At 38.5% G+C, this 15903-nt stretch overlaps 2 protein-coding genes across 2 annotated transcripts; one reads left to right on the top strand and one right to left on the bottom strand.

Annotated features, from left to right (window-relative positions):
- The first annotated feature begins 763 nt into the window (after positions 1-763).
- LOC101303369 lies at positions 764-2565 on the top strand. Its single transcript, XM_004288980.1, has 2 exons — positions 764-1131; positions 2022-2565. The coding sequence occupies exons 1-2, from the start codon at positions 764-766 to the stop codon at positions 2563-2565; spliced, it is 912 nt and encodes a 303-aa protein (XP_004289028.1).
- A 7292-nt stretch (positions 2566-9857) lies between these two features.
- On the bottom strand, positions 9858-12647 carry LOC101293713 (leucine-rich repeat protein SHOC-2-like). Its single transcript, XM_004287660.1, has 4 exons — positions 11838-12647; positions 10806-11719; positions 10524-10710; positions 9858-10257 (listed from the first exon to the last, which is right to left on the bottom strand). Exons 1-3 carry the CDS (start codon positions 12427-12429, stop codon positions 10564-10566), a joined length of 1653 nt encoding a protein of 550 aa, XP_004287708.1. The 5' UTR covers positions 12430-12647; the 3' UTR covers positions 9858-10257; positions 10524-10563.
- Positions 12648-15903: the final 3256 nt, after the last annotated feature.

The following is a 15903-nucleotide window of genomic DNA, read 5'->3' as shown; positions in this document are numbered from 1 at the left end:
ACATTAATACATTGGAGCGTTACATAATATTGTCGTTTTGAATACGTCCACCATTGAGCTTTTGTGTATTATTCTTCAAGATCGTGATTATTACTTTGTCGTTAACTAACTTTCAACTGTTAAGTTAATCAATGATCAAGCATCACATGTTTAACATGTATTTCAATGCTTAATTTATGTTTAACATATATTTCAATGCTTAATTTAGAACAATGACCTGAAGCTGACACGTAATTTTTTCTATTAAAACATCGATCTAAACGTCATAAAACAAACAGAGTTAGATCGATCTAGGGTTACTATATATATGTAATGTTAAATCATCAAAATCTTATAAAATGTTTTATGATTGGTCGGCTTACTAATAGCAATGCGTAGTATATTTTAACTCACTACAAGATTCATTTACTTCTATCACTTCCATTTTCCCTATTTATAGTGTGATTTGATTTATCTAGCTGGTTCATAGAACGGCTAGCTCGATGACTAGGGAAATTATGTATGGTTTTTGCCCTTTCTGGTCATTATATGAGAGGTGTTTTAGTAATTTTGTCCGAAAGTGTTAAAAACTCATCCAATTTTGGTGGGGACCCGAGAATCTTCTATCTGATGGGTTCTTCTGTAAATTCCTGGCATGGTCATAACCTTATATAACTATAGGTGCAGCTCATGTGGAAGACCACACTTGACTGAGCTTACCTAAAAACCAGCCTCCAAAGTTACCATTCTTCCTCCCTACAACTCACCTCTCTTTGCCCTTGAAATGGCCCCTCAAATCGTTGATCTTACCGATGACTCTCCTCCGGCAAGCCCGAGGACCCCAACCTCCACTGTCCGACCACTAGTTGGTTCTTCTTACTCTGCTCCAGCAGCTGTGACACAAAACGAACATCGACCTTGGCGCAATCTAGAACAACATGATGAACAACCTAAGCCTCTTCCCAAAAGGTTGAGAACCTCTAGTGAACCTCTTCCCAAACAATCAAGACCGCCTCAAATTCGCCTCGTGAGACGAAGCTCGTCTGAAAATGATATCACCAGGTCGGGAACACAATCCATGTTCGACTGTAATCGACTACAACGGACATGTTCTTTGTCCAAGGTTCAGTTGACTGAGGCAGAACATCATAAGTAATGGTTTTTATTCAACAAACTTTTGTTTTTCTTGTTTTGATTTAATTATTAGAGTTTTAGAGCATATACTTGCACCATGGTTTATAGTGTGTTTGGATGCAGGCTAGGACTGAAAGATCGATAGACATGTAAATGAGAAATTCATAAATTATAGACATGATTTAGTGTTCCTTATGGACATAAATTATATGAATTTCTCTTCCTTTACAAAAAAAAAAAAAAAATAATCAGATGAATCTCTCTATAAAGAAAAATTAATGAATTGATTCTCTGAATTTCTCACATCCATTTTCACCATATATAATAGGTTTTATTTTTAAATTTTTTTTAGTAATTTCTTTCTTTATTAATTAGCTTCCGAGACAATATTTCATTTTTCATTTTTAAAATTTCAAAGTCATACGTATTTCAATATGTTTATAGACATTCCAAGTTTTAAATAAATATAACCAAACAATGACTTTTAAATTAAAATTATTTTAGTTGATGGAGTTATAGATTTCATTGTGTTAAAATTTCTGTATGAAGTCAGTTGATACTAATTACTATCAACATTAATTTGTTGTGTAAGCAGATTTGGGAGAGACATTTGTTCACTTTGTGACCAAATTATTGTTTAGTTGTTTTCAAGGTGTTTAATCTGAAACTAAACAGTTTAATTCGCAGAAGATAAATTGATTTCATTTTTGTCACTTGCATGAATTCGTCTAAATGAATCTTTATTGTCATGATGATTTGCAAATTCTTGAAATTAATTTAAGCCTCGTCTAACTTTGACATAACGTTATGAAGGGTTTCTATTTCTCAGCTTACATATGATTTTAATTACTGTATGCAAGTGATGTATACACATATGAGCTTCTTTAATACATTACATCAATTTGCAGATTCTTAGAAACGGAAAAGCAAGTAAAATGTACGTCGACTCCTGCAGATAATACAGGAGCCTCGCTGAAGTCAGAGAACCTGAAAATGCTATTAGAATGGGCGAAGCAAAAACAATCTGCCCTTGTGCCGGCTTCTCGTGCAACGGCTCCTCTTACCTCATCAGCTCCTGCAGTCAGTAGTCCAGTGTCGAATCCTCCGGTGTCAGCTCCGCCTGTGTTTTCACCTCTTGCGACACCTTTGATGTCAGCTCATACAGTCCATGCTCCTCTTGTGTTGACTGCTAACTCAGAGTGGAAGATACCTGTAGAGACATTGAGGCTATTCCCTGTAGAGACACCTTTTTTTCCCATGACGAGTGAAAGAGGTAGCTCGTCATCAAGGGTTGGCAAGGATGAGAGCGATGTGGATCTCAGCGTTTTCAGGGACGACTGTCGTCCAAAAAAACCTGGAGATATGGACTGGTCGACATTGGCAAGAGCTAATGCCATTCATCATCACCACCATGGTGACGAAGATGGAGTTAACTTGGACATGTCACTCTGATAATGTCCTTGCTGAGTTGCAGAATAACTATTCTATGTGGTTGTTTATTTTTAATTTGTTTGATTTTGTATGGTTGGTCTTTTCAATTGTAATCAAACATTAGTCCTTGTGTTTGCGCGATGTAGCTGATGTAGCTACTGTAAACTCTATCCTTGATTAATGAACTTTTCAAGTTTTAATTCTGTTTCATCGTTAAACAAATTAACAAGATTTACATATCCAACGATCGAGACTAATATTCATGACAAACAAATAAAAGTGCCCCAATTCAAGTTCTTTTCGAGCTTCTTCAGTCTGTGTTTAAAATGCTACAATTTTGGATCCCTACCTCTAAGCATGAATCAACTAATTAGCTAAACACCAGCAGGGTTTCTGAGAACAATATTGTTGTCACTGACTAAGAACTTCGATGAATTGTTAGGTGATATTATCAACGTTTTCGAATACTTCTTTCATTTGTTAATCTTTAAGATCCAGAACATACATGTATTAGGTACTAAATCCTATAATATATATGGGAATTTATAACTGAATTCGAATTTATTTTATACTGTTCTTGTTTGTTCAACTCGAATTTCAAATATTTAATTTCCAGGTTCTTTCAAATATTTATTTTTGACCGAAACGGTCGCTTGAGAGTCGAGGCTCACATGAAATATCATATATTCATATATGCATGGTTTATATAGAAACACAAAAGTGTATGACTTTGCTTGGTAAAACGAATGCATGCGTTACACACGTCTATATGACAATTTAGAAAGTAGACTCACATTTAATCTATCTAGATTTGGCCTTTTGCTTAACAGATAACCTACCATATGTTACATTGAAATTTTTTGAAATATATGAAGAAAGCGTTACTTATGTGTTTCATTTACTTTTGTTGCTTCCTGTGTTAGGATAAAGATTCCTTCTCCACTCCCTAATTTCTCATCATCTCCTCAAATATATCGAGTACTTAGTTTACAACTCTACCCCTCTGGCCTCTCTAGCTAGTTTAATGCATTTTTACTGTTATGAATAGTTACATCATTTACTACTAGAGTACTAGTATATATCATTTTTTGAAGTTTGTTCATCATTTTGCTCTTTTTATTCACTTTATTGTCGAAAACATGATATGCTACACTTCATAACATGTAAATTCTGCAAGTGAAAATGACGATATGTATTGTACTTGATCAATGAGATTTTGCCGATAAGTAGTTGCACAAAGTTCTCAGTTTGGATTGATCGAACTTATTAGGAATCAAACTCTCATGCGTTCTTTTTTCGAACTCATTATTTTGTGTTGTCCTTTTTATGTTGCATTGATTTGTATATTCAATTTAACGAACTTTTAGTTGAAACAACACGTGTACCAGAGGAATGCGATCGAATATGAATTCAATGACTTAAGAAATATATGATTACAACACGCACGAACAATTAGGATACTAGCTAGTGATAATTGGAGTGATTTATACACGCCAAATTTAATATGAGCGAGTTAATATCTACAAATCTACAATTGTTCCTTCACTCAAGGTTTATGAAATTAGTAACTAGTGTTATCTAGGTCATTCTGGACTACACAGGCAATATAGTCATTTTGATGACAGACTGTAACTGTAATCTTTTTCAAAACATTATTTCTCGAAGGCTAATTTGGTAACTTGGTTGCAGCAGTGATTTTAAGAAGAGCCACACTCATGCTGAAGAGCACGCCTGCAAATCCATCCTCCTCAGCAGTCAGCTCCACTGCCCTCTCTACTTTCCCTTCCCTCAAATCATCGTTTTCATCACCCAAAAATGGCCCCTGAAATCATCGACCTCACCGTAGACTCTCCCCCGTCCAGCCCTACTCATCCCCACCATCCAAACAACCCATCTTCGTCATCAACAGCTTCTTCTGCTGCTGCTGCTATGCCAAATTACCCACCTCGTTGTCGCGCCGGACGCCCTAGATCTAACTATTGCTACAAAGGGTTCATAAGGACCAATCAGGTGAAGCAACAAAGCTTGGCCGTACGACCAACACCGGCAACAGCCTGCCCAAGCCGACTCCGTTACCATAACAACGTCCATAGGTACTCTGCAGGAACCCAAACCATGCGGCAGGGTGGTCAGTCTCTCCCCGTTTCGGATGCTTTGTGGACACAGAAAGAACACGAGTAATGCTTCATTTTGCTTCTGAATTTTCTTGTTCTCTATTTTCTTTTCTTTTTATTTGGTCTGTTTTATCAACAATTTAGGGTCACAAAAATTTGAGTGTCTAATTGGGTATGCATGCCATTTTTTTCAGTCAATTCGTAGAAGGGGTTTCGAAGTGTGGCATGGGGAACTGGACTGGAATAGCAATCTGGTTTGTGAAGACCAAGTCTCGTGAGCAAGTACGTAAATATGCTGAAGATTATTTCATGCGAGTTCGTTCCACAGCCACACGGGCCACTCGCTACATCCAGAAAGACCCATCATCAGTTGGTCCCTCAGATAATAACGATATCATGGTCAATGTTGCTCCTCGCGCAAAAAACCCAGCATCAAGGCACCTGAGGAGGCTGATCAGTAAGGGGTTGGGAGGACTTCGTAACCCTAGGTCAAACAATATGGTGCATCAATCCTCAGGAGGTCCAGTGCTCTTGAGGGGACCAGAGTCGGCACCGGGGCAGCAGCTGGTGACGGTTTCGGCACCGAGTTTTGTGTCCATACCTGTCTTTCCGGCCCCATCTGCTGTACCCGTGTCCGTCTCTGTACCGGATACTGTCTTGTTGCTGAGTTCATGGAGGAAACCACCATATATGTTTAGTCGGTTTCCGGCGGAAGGACCGGTTCTATTACCTCCTGCTGAAGGAGAAAGTAGTTGTTCATCATCCGGTAGGGGTGATCATGGGGATGGTGAGGCTGATGCTGAGAATGAAATTAACCTGGAACTCACTCTTGGCTGATATATTAGACAACTGTCCTTGTTGATTGTTTATATGAACTGTAGTCACAGAACTATATCCTAGTGAAATAATTTGATGGTTTTTCTTACATCTTTTGCAAATTGCAATATCGGACACTGAAAGTTTAATTTCACAAAAACCACAAAGGAATCAAACACAAATCATGAAAACAAAAGAACCAAAAAAGAGGACAATTAGTTTTTGGAAATGTTGTAATAACACACGAAGTTTCATACAACATTACAGCAGTTAATTTGGTGAGATAATTAGTCCTCTAGTTATGAGAGTCGGTCTTATCAGATTCATAATGTAAGGGAATATCCAAAATTATCAGGGAGATTTCCATATAGAGGCTAGGATTAAGATAAATATTTAACAATATAGATAATTACTTTCCAAAAAAATAAACAATATAGAGGATTACTTTCTTAAAAAACATACATTATGGATAACTTTCAACTTAAATAATATTTTCTGAGTTGGAATTATCATAAACTTAACGTTGGCCACATCATTGCAGTAAATTCATTACCCTATAAGATGGACAACGTTTATGGTAACTCTGTTGTCATGCTTCCAACGCATATATAGAAGAATCAAGCTTCCAAGAAAGAACACAACCTGTATAAGTACCAAGTATATGGGGATGTACATTAACTGAGCCAATTTGGAAATTCTAACTTTCTTTCTCTTTTTTCATCGTGTGAACAAGATGGACCAGCTCTCATACTTACCTACTGCGCCTCCTTCTCCACCTTTCCCTTCTTCTTCTTCATCCTCCTCAGCTTTATTCAAATCGCCGCCCCAGCTTGCAGAAGATCATGGTGATGATCAGTGGACTTTCGAAGAGAACAAGAGGTTTGAGGATGCACTCGCAGAGTTTGATGATCTTGGTGCCCCGGACTTGTTAGAGACCATACATGCTAGGGTTCCGGGGAAAACTCTATGGGAGATCAAAAAACACTTTGATGATTTGGTTGAAGACATTGAGAAGATTGAGACGGGTATGATACCGATACCCAACTACAAGACTACTCCAACTGAGGTGAAATCAAATCCTCCTAGGTCTCAGCCTAGAAGGAGAGGTTTGGTATGGTCTGAAGAAGAACATAAGTAAGTGTACCTATACACTGTTGGATTATTTTCCAGATCAAAATAAAATTATTTTAGTTATTTGTTTACGATTATATATAAGCAAATGATAATGTACTCAAATTGTTTTGACATAAATTAAACAGGTTGTTCCTTCAAGGCTTGGAGAAATATGGCAAGGGGGATTGGAAGAGCATATCAAGACATTGTGTAGTGTCAAGGAACCCAACCCAAGTAGCAAGTCATGCCCAGAAGTACTTCCGTCGTCTTCAGAACTCTGCAGCATATGAGCAAGATGCTTATGGTGAATGCTCCACCTCTAATTAGAAACGATCTATATATGGTGCCAAGTACCTTAATTTCCGTTGTGACTAAATGGTTTTCTCTAACCATATTCATTGACCATTGTTAAGTGTGATGGAGATGGTATATATACATATATATAGATTTTATGCCATGAACTGATGAATTAATCTCCTTAATTCTTTGGTCCAATTTCAGATCTTGCCATGAAGGTTTAATTTACTTATGAAAAAATCACTGTGGATATAGTGAAACACCTTAATTGGTGATAATGCTTTATTTTATTTAAATATCTCACGTGTTTATATAACTCACATAACCGTTGAGCTTTTTGTATATTAAACGTTATGATCTTGATCTGAAAAACAATTAAACACGTGGTGACATTCGAGTTGAATGATGCACCTGTCATGTGAAATATAGATCTATTAGTTTTTCTTTTGTTAGGGGTTTGAACTTCTGAGCTTTATCTCATCCAAATTCTCCATCTCATTTCACCACTTGAGCTTTTTGGTATACATCTGTTACATTATAAGCACAAATGATTTCTCTTTCAGTGATCCTTCATCAATGAGTTTGTTCCTTAATTTTTGTTGTGGCACACACCTACCTCTAGCAATAGTTGGATTGGATTTGAACCACTCTTCATTCTTGTATCCTTCCGACATAATTGTACATGCTCTTTTCCCTTTTAAGAATTGCTATAGTGTAGAGTTTGTAGTGAAATACCACACTTCATTATGATCAAATTGAGATTTAATATATATTTTTTTAATACTAGGAGGAGGCCCAGACGAAAGTACTGGTTTGCAGAATCATACTGTAGGGGTCCAAATGGGGAAACGTAGGAAGTACAGAAAACGTGGGAAAGCCCAAGAACAGAGTGTGGCCCAAACAAATTAAAGAGCTGTGTAAGCTACAGGTAGGAACCCAACAAAGTATCTGGCTATGAAATTAGAGCCATCTTTACTTGTTAATCAACTTTCAACTATCTTGCTTTTGTTCTGTTTCACGGAATCTAGCTTTGATCCGGTAATTAAGTTGCTTATGATTGACATGAACTTATCTAGTCTGTTAGTCGCCTAGTTTCTTTAGTCATTTTTAATTTCATATTCGTATTCAATATCGATCGATGATAACTTATTTGGTTTTGTTTAATTTACCTTTTTATCGTGTGTAGTATCGATCTTCATTTGATTTTAATATTGGTTATGATATGTGTCTTGATTTCTGAACTAGAAGAAGGAGATTAGATTCTTTGTTTTAAGTTCATGGCAAAGCATTATGCTATGATGTTACTATGTTAGTATACTGGATTGGATTATTAAAGAATGTAGCTATCAGATAGAAGATCTCGTAGATATTTGTTTCTTTAATTAATCTTGTGCACACAATGTTGACGGTTACCAAACAAATGAAACAGAAATCCCACAAGTATAGAGTAGCCACGATAGCAACTACAGTTTGGTTGTGGATTTTACACACATTTTCTCAGATGAAGAAAAAGCCACCCCAAACATATTAAAAATCACTGAAACATATTAAAGCTACCCAAGGATGGCAATCAGCAGCCATAGGAATTTTAAGTTACTGAAACTCTTCTGTATAATTTCGCATCTATATTATGATATCGATAACGTAAGACGATGAATAGATAACAAAGGAAAAAGACATAGACAACCTCATTCTCAAAGTGCCCGTCCTAATGTCGGCAATGAGATTATTCTAGAGATAAACCTCTTGGTCTTTAGAAAAGTTTCACAATCTTCTTGTGATCCTAGCAACACATCAGTAGATGTGAAAGAAATGATGTATACCTTAGATATAGAAGTTGTGAATTTTAACTTTCACATTATGTGAAGTTGAAGCAATATCTGAGAAGGGTCTCTTGGTTCCAAGTTCCAACAGATCTTAGACATCAATTATATGTTTTTCCTATCCCCCTTTGATAAGATTTTCTATGAATTGGCCACAGCTGCTTCACATGGGCAGAGAGCTAAGCCAAAAACCCCTTCTAAAATCGAATTAAACAGGCTTGAACCCCTTTGGTCGTTGGCTCATGCTTAGGTTGGGTGCAGGATATTGCATTGTAGAGCTGTTGTTCCCTATTTCAGAGCTGTTGTTCCCTATTTCTCAACAAAGCCAACAAGAGTCTGTTGTGTAACATGCACCAGAGCCACCACCACCTCGTCCTCTTTCTAATTTGACAAATGCCAGATTCTATTAGCCTTGCCAAAATGCCAACCACCCACCTGAGAAATCTATTGGGCCACCACCGCCGCCGGTCCACCACCGGTCTTTTCCATGCTGGTAGGTCTCATATAATCGACCTTCCTAGAAACTGGGTTCTCAAATTTTCCTACCTAATTGGGTGAGCTGTAAAGAAGTGAGTGAGGAATTGCATGTGATGGCCTTGATGGGGTATGCTATTTTATAGTTAGTATTGGATTGCCTTTTCTTCTTTTGTAGGGTTTATTACTCCTTGTTACTCTAGGGGTTTTGTTTCTGTCTAACAATAACAGCAAAAAATGACTGTGATAACATACCCAAAAAGTCTTGAGATATAGTTTGTTGAGTGTACCCATCTAAACGGATTGAGACTCCCATGTGATTCTTGTAAAAGCACTTGGACAATAAGCACAGTTCCATACTCTTAGCTATTCTTGTTGAACTAGATTCAGAGTCGTTCACAGATAAGGTTGTGATACTCGATCAGAGCAAATAAGGAAGCTGTTGGAGTTTCTAATGAAAGACTGGTATCGGGTAAGATAATGTGTGATGGTGCTGATCTCGGACTGCTTAACCAGTACAGTTAAGACAGTAAATGAAGCATCTGATAGCAGTGATAGTTTAAGCCAACTAGCCATAAAGAATCAGAAATCCACCTAGAATTTCAGAAGCAGTACTGTAGGGGATATTCTAAGGTCTAAGTTTGGAAGCTTGGATAAGAGATCCCTTCACCATATTGTCAAAGTCAACTCTATAAATATTTACCAGAACTACATCGAAGAAGTGGAAAATAAGATTCTAGATTCTATTTCAACGGAAACAAATTCTATTACAAGTGGTAGAAAGGGGATACAATGAGATTTTATCATGAACAAGGGAGGTGATATACAAAGTACAACGTATTTCCTTTTCTCCTATATGCCGGCTGAATTGTACACCTCATTTGACTCGAAGGACAATTGAAAAACAGATGGATAAACAAAAATGTAACAATGACAGGGGAAAGAACGATATACAGTTTGGTATGCAAGAGTTGTTGGAGCAATTTGTGAAACCCACCCAAACCATATGAGATGAGGAGGGTTGGTCATAGCTTCTGAAATCATCTAGCCTGCTAACAGCCGGCAGCCTGGTATCCCTGTTAGAAAAACAGTAACGAAAACACGTATCAATAGAGAGGAATGTTACCACAACTTCATCAAACTAGCAGAAACAGTTATCACAACTTTAACCATACAGGCTCACAAGCCAGTAAAACTATGTCCTAAAGAGAGGATGGCATGGTACAAGCACAACAGTGTTGAAGTGATACCAATCATGGTTATCACCTGCTAGGTATAAATGTATGAATAATAATTTTTCAGCACATAAGATAATTAGAAAAGCATTGATTCGACTGCTTACTTGATTGAGTCATGTCTCTTGTCAGCAACTCAGTAATCAATCAGGCTTTCACATAATCTGCATCATTGCGCTTCCTTTTGTTTGACCTTGAGAAGAAGCATATTTGAGCCCAACTCTTTTTCTGCTTAGCCGGTTGTACTTTAACTTCTCTTTTCTCGACAAGCTCTGCCATGTATTGAACAACAGCCTAGGATGTTGCACAAAGAAAGCATGATTAGTCTCAAGATAAAAGCTACAGGACCTATCTGATGAAAGAAAGTAAATACATTTTAGGAAACTTACTTGCGCTCCCTTGTCAGCTATATGTCTAGGAGGCACTTCAAGAGGGTTTTCCTCTACACGTAGAACACGTAGTCGTGTGAGCATCCTGAAAGAGTCAGGGAGAACCCGTATCTGATTATTGCTTATATCCAACTCTTCAAGCATCTCAAAGTTCCCAATGGACCTTGGTAGCGAGCGCATATCAGCAAAATTGTTTCCTATGTTCATCTTGACCAGCGAGGTGGCAAAACATAAGCTCTCAGGCACTGACTCAAGCTCATTGAAACTCACATCCAGTTCTCTCAATCTTATTAGAGATGACATGGTCGTGGGCAACTGCTTGATGTTATTGTAACGCACCGACAAAATCTCCAGGGTCTCAATCTTTCCCACGGCTTCCGGAAGTGCCTTAAGCTTGTTATAATCAGCATGGAGCTCTCTAAGGTTCGTGCAATGACCAATGCTGTGCGGAATCTCATCAATCTCATTGGTCTCGACATTCAAAATCTTGAGACTAGCAAGCGACCCAATCGTGTCAGGAAGCAATGCGAGCCTATTAGAGCTCAAGTCCAGCTCTTCAAGACGCATCAATCGGCCAAATGAAGCCGGAAGGGACGCCAAATTGTTCGCCCTGAGGTCAAGATGGACAAGGCTAAGAAGATCTCCAATAGTATCCGGTAACTCAGTGAGCCTGTTGGAATGCAAATCCAACTTGGTCAAGGAGGAAAGCCCCCCAATGGTGGATGGCAGGACCAAAAGCCGATTCTCTGACAAATCGAGAGTGAGCAAACTCGAAAGCTTTCCTATCGAATCAGGCAGCCACTCAATTTGGTCATTCAACTTGCCTTGAAGATTAACCACCTTAGTCCCTTTCTTTGCCAAGACTTCGATTAGACTCGCTAGCTTAATCAGACTCAATTTCTCACCCTCTTGACCTATAATCCAAACACATTGTCTAATTAACACATAAATCAAATCCAAATTGTCTAATTAACCACAGCACATAAATCAAATCGAAACAAGAAAATCAAATTAGCTAAATTAGATACACACCTCCAGATGAAGCAAGAGCGAGGCCGGACTTGAGTGACGAGTCGGCAATCTGCGGCGTGGAGGGAACCGCCGGCCCAGGCCCAATCGCGTCGGCGTAGAAGCTCTTCTTGGCCTTGCTGACCACGTAACTGTCGTCTCTGCTGACCATAGCCTTAGCCTTGCCGACTTCTCGGTCGGACCGGTACACGTAAGCCGCGGCGGAATCCAACGGCGGAGGTCTGGCCGAAGAAGACGAGGGAGCCGAAGAAGAAGAAGAGACGCAGGTGGAGGCGCGTTGGATATAATCGTCGAACAACTGGTGGAGATGTTCAAGATCGAGAAGCTTCAAGGCCTCCTGCTTCTGCTCGCGGCTGTTGAAGTAGACGAGGTTCTTCTGCATCTCCTGCAGAACCATGAAGAGCTCTTCGGAGACGTTGTGGCTCTTGGTCTGTTTAGCAATGGCGTCAAGCCTGGCTTGGTCCTCCTTGTCCACATTTTGAATCAGCGCCTTGGCGGCCTCCACCTCGTCGATGGCGGGACGCGGCGGAAGGGATCTGTGGATTCGCATAATCTCCGCCACCACTTGGTCCACCGACTCCGCCGTGGACTCCATTGGAGGAGGAATTGGACGAAAAGGGTAGAGGGAAGTGAGAGTGGGGAGTGGAGGAGTGAGTGGGTAGTTATGGAAATTTAAAAAGTTTGGGGGTGGTGGGAGCTGGCTGCTTCTTCTTCTTCTCTCTTGCGTCGTCGTTTCAGAAATCCAGCTATTTCTCCATGTCCTTGTTTCTCTCTCTCACTCCTTCTTTGGCGGATTTCGGAATTTCATTTTATAATTTTCTTTTTTGATCCGGAGACTTATATTATTATTTTTTGTTTAAATTTCAGAGAAAATTTTTTTTTTTGGAAGAGGATGATATTTTTGGTGCATATAAATAGCGTGAAACGATTGTGACTTATTGATGACTGATCAGTTATCAAACGAAACGGTGCTCATGAATCTCTATGATTTTGTCATCTAAAATGTTGTTCGGGCTCTTACCGGTTGTATAGTTGTCGTCCTGACCTTGTAAAAAAATCATATTCATTTGTTAGTTAGAGAAAAAAATGTTCTTTAAATTTGAGTTTGTGTTTTTAAGAGTTAGTTTGCTAATTTTTGAGTTGCTTGCACTCACGGTCACATTCGAACTCTTAAGTGTTCGTATCACTTTATCATTATCTTTACATTGCTTTCGTGACATATGCAGCGCAACGATGTCTTATGACATTATATAACATGATTACTTCTCATTCTAGATCGTTTATGCATCTTTTTTTTTGTTGAAAATCCGTGCATCTTGTTATTACTTATTATTTTCTACTTTAGATGCGTTTGTGCATTGTTATCGATTATTTTTTTATTTCGATGTGTTTACATTTGCTCATGTATTTTTTAGATTTCATCTAACATAGCCCTTGATGTCATTCATTCAAAAAAAAGAAAAGGATATTATATTCAACTATTTTGACAACGACGATGTAATATCCTAGATTTTCATATCAATTTTCCTTGTATTATTCCCTTATTTAATGAAGGATTATTTATGGAAATTCTTGGGGTTATGTGAAGTTGAAGTTTCGGGAGTTTATTTAAAGTGCTTTGACTTTTGAGAGGCCAAAAGTTGACTTTATGTTTCGTAAGTTATCTTCGAAAACTTCCTTCATGAAAGTTGTAGAGTTTGTCGATACGAGTTCGTAGACATGCGGCACGCTTGAAACGGATGTCGTATGAAGAAGTTATGTTCAGAGGAAGTTTGTTTCCGGGTTTGAAAAGAGTATAAGTAGAAAAATGTGTGTGGGATGCAGCCTCTGTTTTCTCTCTTCCCTTTCTTTTCTTTCTTTTCTCTCTTCTCTCTCTTCTCTCTCTTCCTCTCCCGAGCTTCCCCTGAACTCTCACTTTCTCCGGCCGAGTTCTCCCTCATCCGGCCACCAAACCGGACGCCACCGGTCCCATTCGACTCCCACAGCAGCCCTCTCCATTTCTGGAGCAGTCCCGCCGCCTGGAAGCCGCCACGAAGCGGCGGAGCTGCTGCTGTCCCGCCGGAAAACCGGCGATTTCGACACCGTTTCCGGCCAAGTTTAGGTGAGTCTTGATCCCCTTTTCCTCCTAGTAGTGTCTAGGCATAGTTGAAGCAAGTTTTTGAGGTTTTGAGGCCGGTTTTAATAGATTTTGTAGTGTGATTTGCTGGTTACCTTTCGGGGCAGTTTCCGGCTGGTTCCCGCCAAAATTGGTTGAAGCCTCAGGTATGAAAGTTGCTCCCCTTGCTGCAAGCTTCAACTTTGCTGTTGAGAGTTTTCTCTAATTCGGAAGTCCATGGAGCCGCGTGGGGCCCACTCGCCGCCGCCTGTGGCGGCGCGTGGCAGCGCATCCGGTAGGATTGTGGCTTAGGTTGCTTTGTTTTGGCTAGCTCTTGTTGTGGTGAGCTTATTGAGATGTAGAATTCCTAAGTTGTGAGCTTTGTTCGTATGATAGGATTTTAAGTTTGTTATTAGGTTTGGTTGAGGGTTGAGTTAGGATTTGAGGATTAGAGGCAGCCATTTTGGGTCTCTAAGTTCGACGACCTTGAAAAGTTGTCCTCCCTTGAACTAAGGGTTAGTTAAGGGGTATTGTGATAACCTATAGTATTTTATTACTAAGGATTTATTTGTGTGATTTTAGGTGATTTGTGATTTTGTGATTTGCTTGCATTCATTGTGTTGGGGGTTTTGCAGCGGAATTTCTAAGTGAGTAAATCTCACCAAGGTTCACTTTTGAACCAAATTTAATTATGGTCATGTGATGATGATGTTAGATTTAATATTATGCTTTTAATTGTTTTTAAAAATATATGAGCTTGATCGCCAACGGCTCAAAGGTAAGGTAAAACAAGTTTCCTTTATGTGCTATTTTGAGATTCACGTGATCATGAGTTTATTGATTTTTTATAGATTATTCTTGTGGAATATCTATATTTTGTTCAGGTAAATATTTCCATGTGAAAGAATAGAATTAATGATGTGATATTGTGTTGTTGAGGTTAATGTTGTGATATTCTGATTTTTTTGATAAATAGCCAAACCGGGTTTCAAGTCCTTAATTGGGTGATTGGTTGCGGTTAAGTTGCTATTTATCATTTTTATGTTTGATATTAGACAGTCAAACTGGGTTCCAAGCCTTTAGCTGGGCGATTGGTTGCGGTTAGGAATAGAACTCTAGTCCGTCTGTCAGTGTAGGTCATGGGAGATACTGTATGGTATCTGGGACCCATGGATACACATAGTGTTGTTGTAGGTCATGAGGGGTATTTATTTAAATATCTGGGACTCATGAGTACATTTCTTGGGTAATGTGTTAGATGTGTAGTTTTTAATTTTTGATCCAATCTCTCTTGTGAATATTGGATGTGATTAAATGTTGTGTTGTTTTTGAGTTTACTCATACGAGCTTTTTAGCTTACCGGGTTTGTTGTTTACAACCCGGTGCACTATTCTTGGTGTAGGGGTTAGACCTGCAGGTGAGGATCAGCAGGGTTGAGGTGGAGGCTTAGTGGCAGGGTTTTTTTGTCGGGTTTTGGATGTTCATTGTATATTCTTTTTATATACACTGGGATAGGATTTATTAAACTCATGTGAGACTTTCTTTTTCTTGTTCTCAAGTTATGTAAACAAGGAATTGTAATTTAACTCAATTTGGTGTTGTGTGTAAATTTACATTACGCATTGAGTTTATTTTCCTTGATTTATGTTGAAACAAGTTTTGGGATATTAATATTTTAGGTTATATCATGCCAAAATTTTTAAAAATTTCCTTTCGAAAATTGGGGTGTGACAGACGAAGCAAGTAAAACAGTCGTGTTCACGTTCATATGACTATAACTGACTATAACCATGATTTTATTTTAAGTTAAGTTGTTTTATTTTTTATTGGTTACTTATCCATTTAAGAGTAATTGGACATGGTTTCTTTAGTGAAATTGATAAGTGAATACGAATAGTAATACATAACAATATGAGCATTCATCGTTCTTCAAATAATCATCAACACTCTTACAGACTTTTATTAGTACAAATA

Source organism: Fragaria vesca, linkage group LG1, assembly GCF_000184155.1.
Source record: "Fragaria vesca subsp. vesca linkage group LG1, FraVesHawaii_1.0, whole genome shotgun sequence".
Classification (NCBI taxonomy): Eukaryota; Viridiplantae; Streptophyta; class Magnoliopsida; order Rosales; family Rosaceae; genus Fragaria; species Fragaria vesca.
The sequence above is the reverse complement of the archived record's forward strand: the minus strand, read 5'-3'. Positions and strand labels throughout refer to the sequence as shown.

Coding starts and splice junctions, on each gene's coding strand:
- LOC101303369 (XM_004288980.1), top strand. CDS start 764: ATGGCCCCTCAAATCGTTGATCTTACCGATGACTCTCCTCCGGCAAGC. Junction 1,132..2,021: donor ACTGAGGCAGAACATCATAA/GTAATGGTTTTT, acceptor ATCAATTTGCAG/ATTCTTAGAAACGGAAAAGC.
- LOC101293713 (XM_004287660.1), bottom strand. CDS start 12,429: ATGGAGTCCACGGCGGAGTCGGTGGACCAAGTGGTGGCGGAGATTATG. Junction 11,720..11,837: donor CGCTCTTGCTTCATCTGGAG/GTGTGTATCTAA, acceptor TTTGGATTATAG/GTCAAGAGGGTGAGAAATTG. Junction 10,711..10,805: donor TAGCTGACAAGGGAGCGCAA/GTAAGTTTCCTA, acceptor GCAACATCCTAG/GCTGTTGTTCAATACATGGC.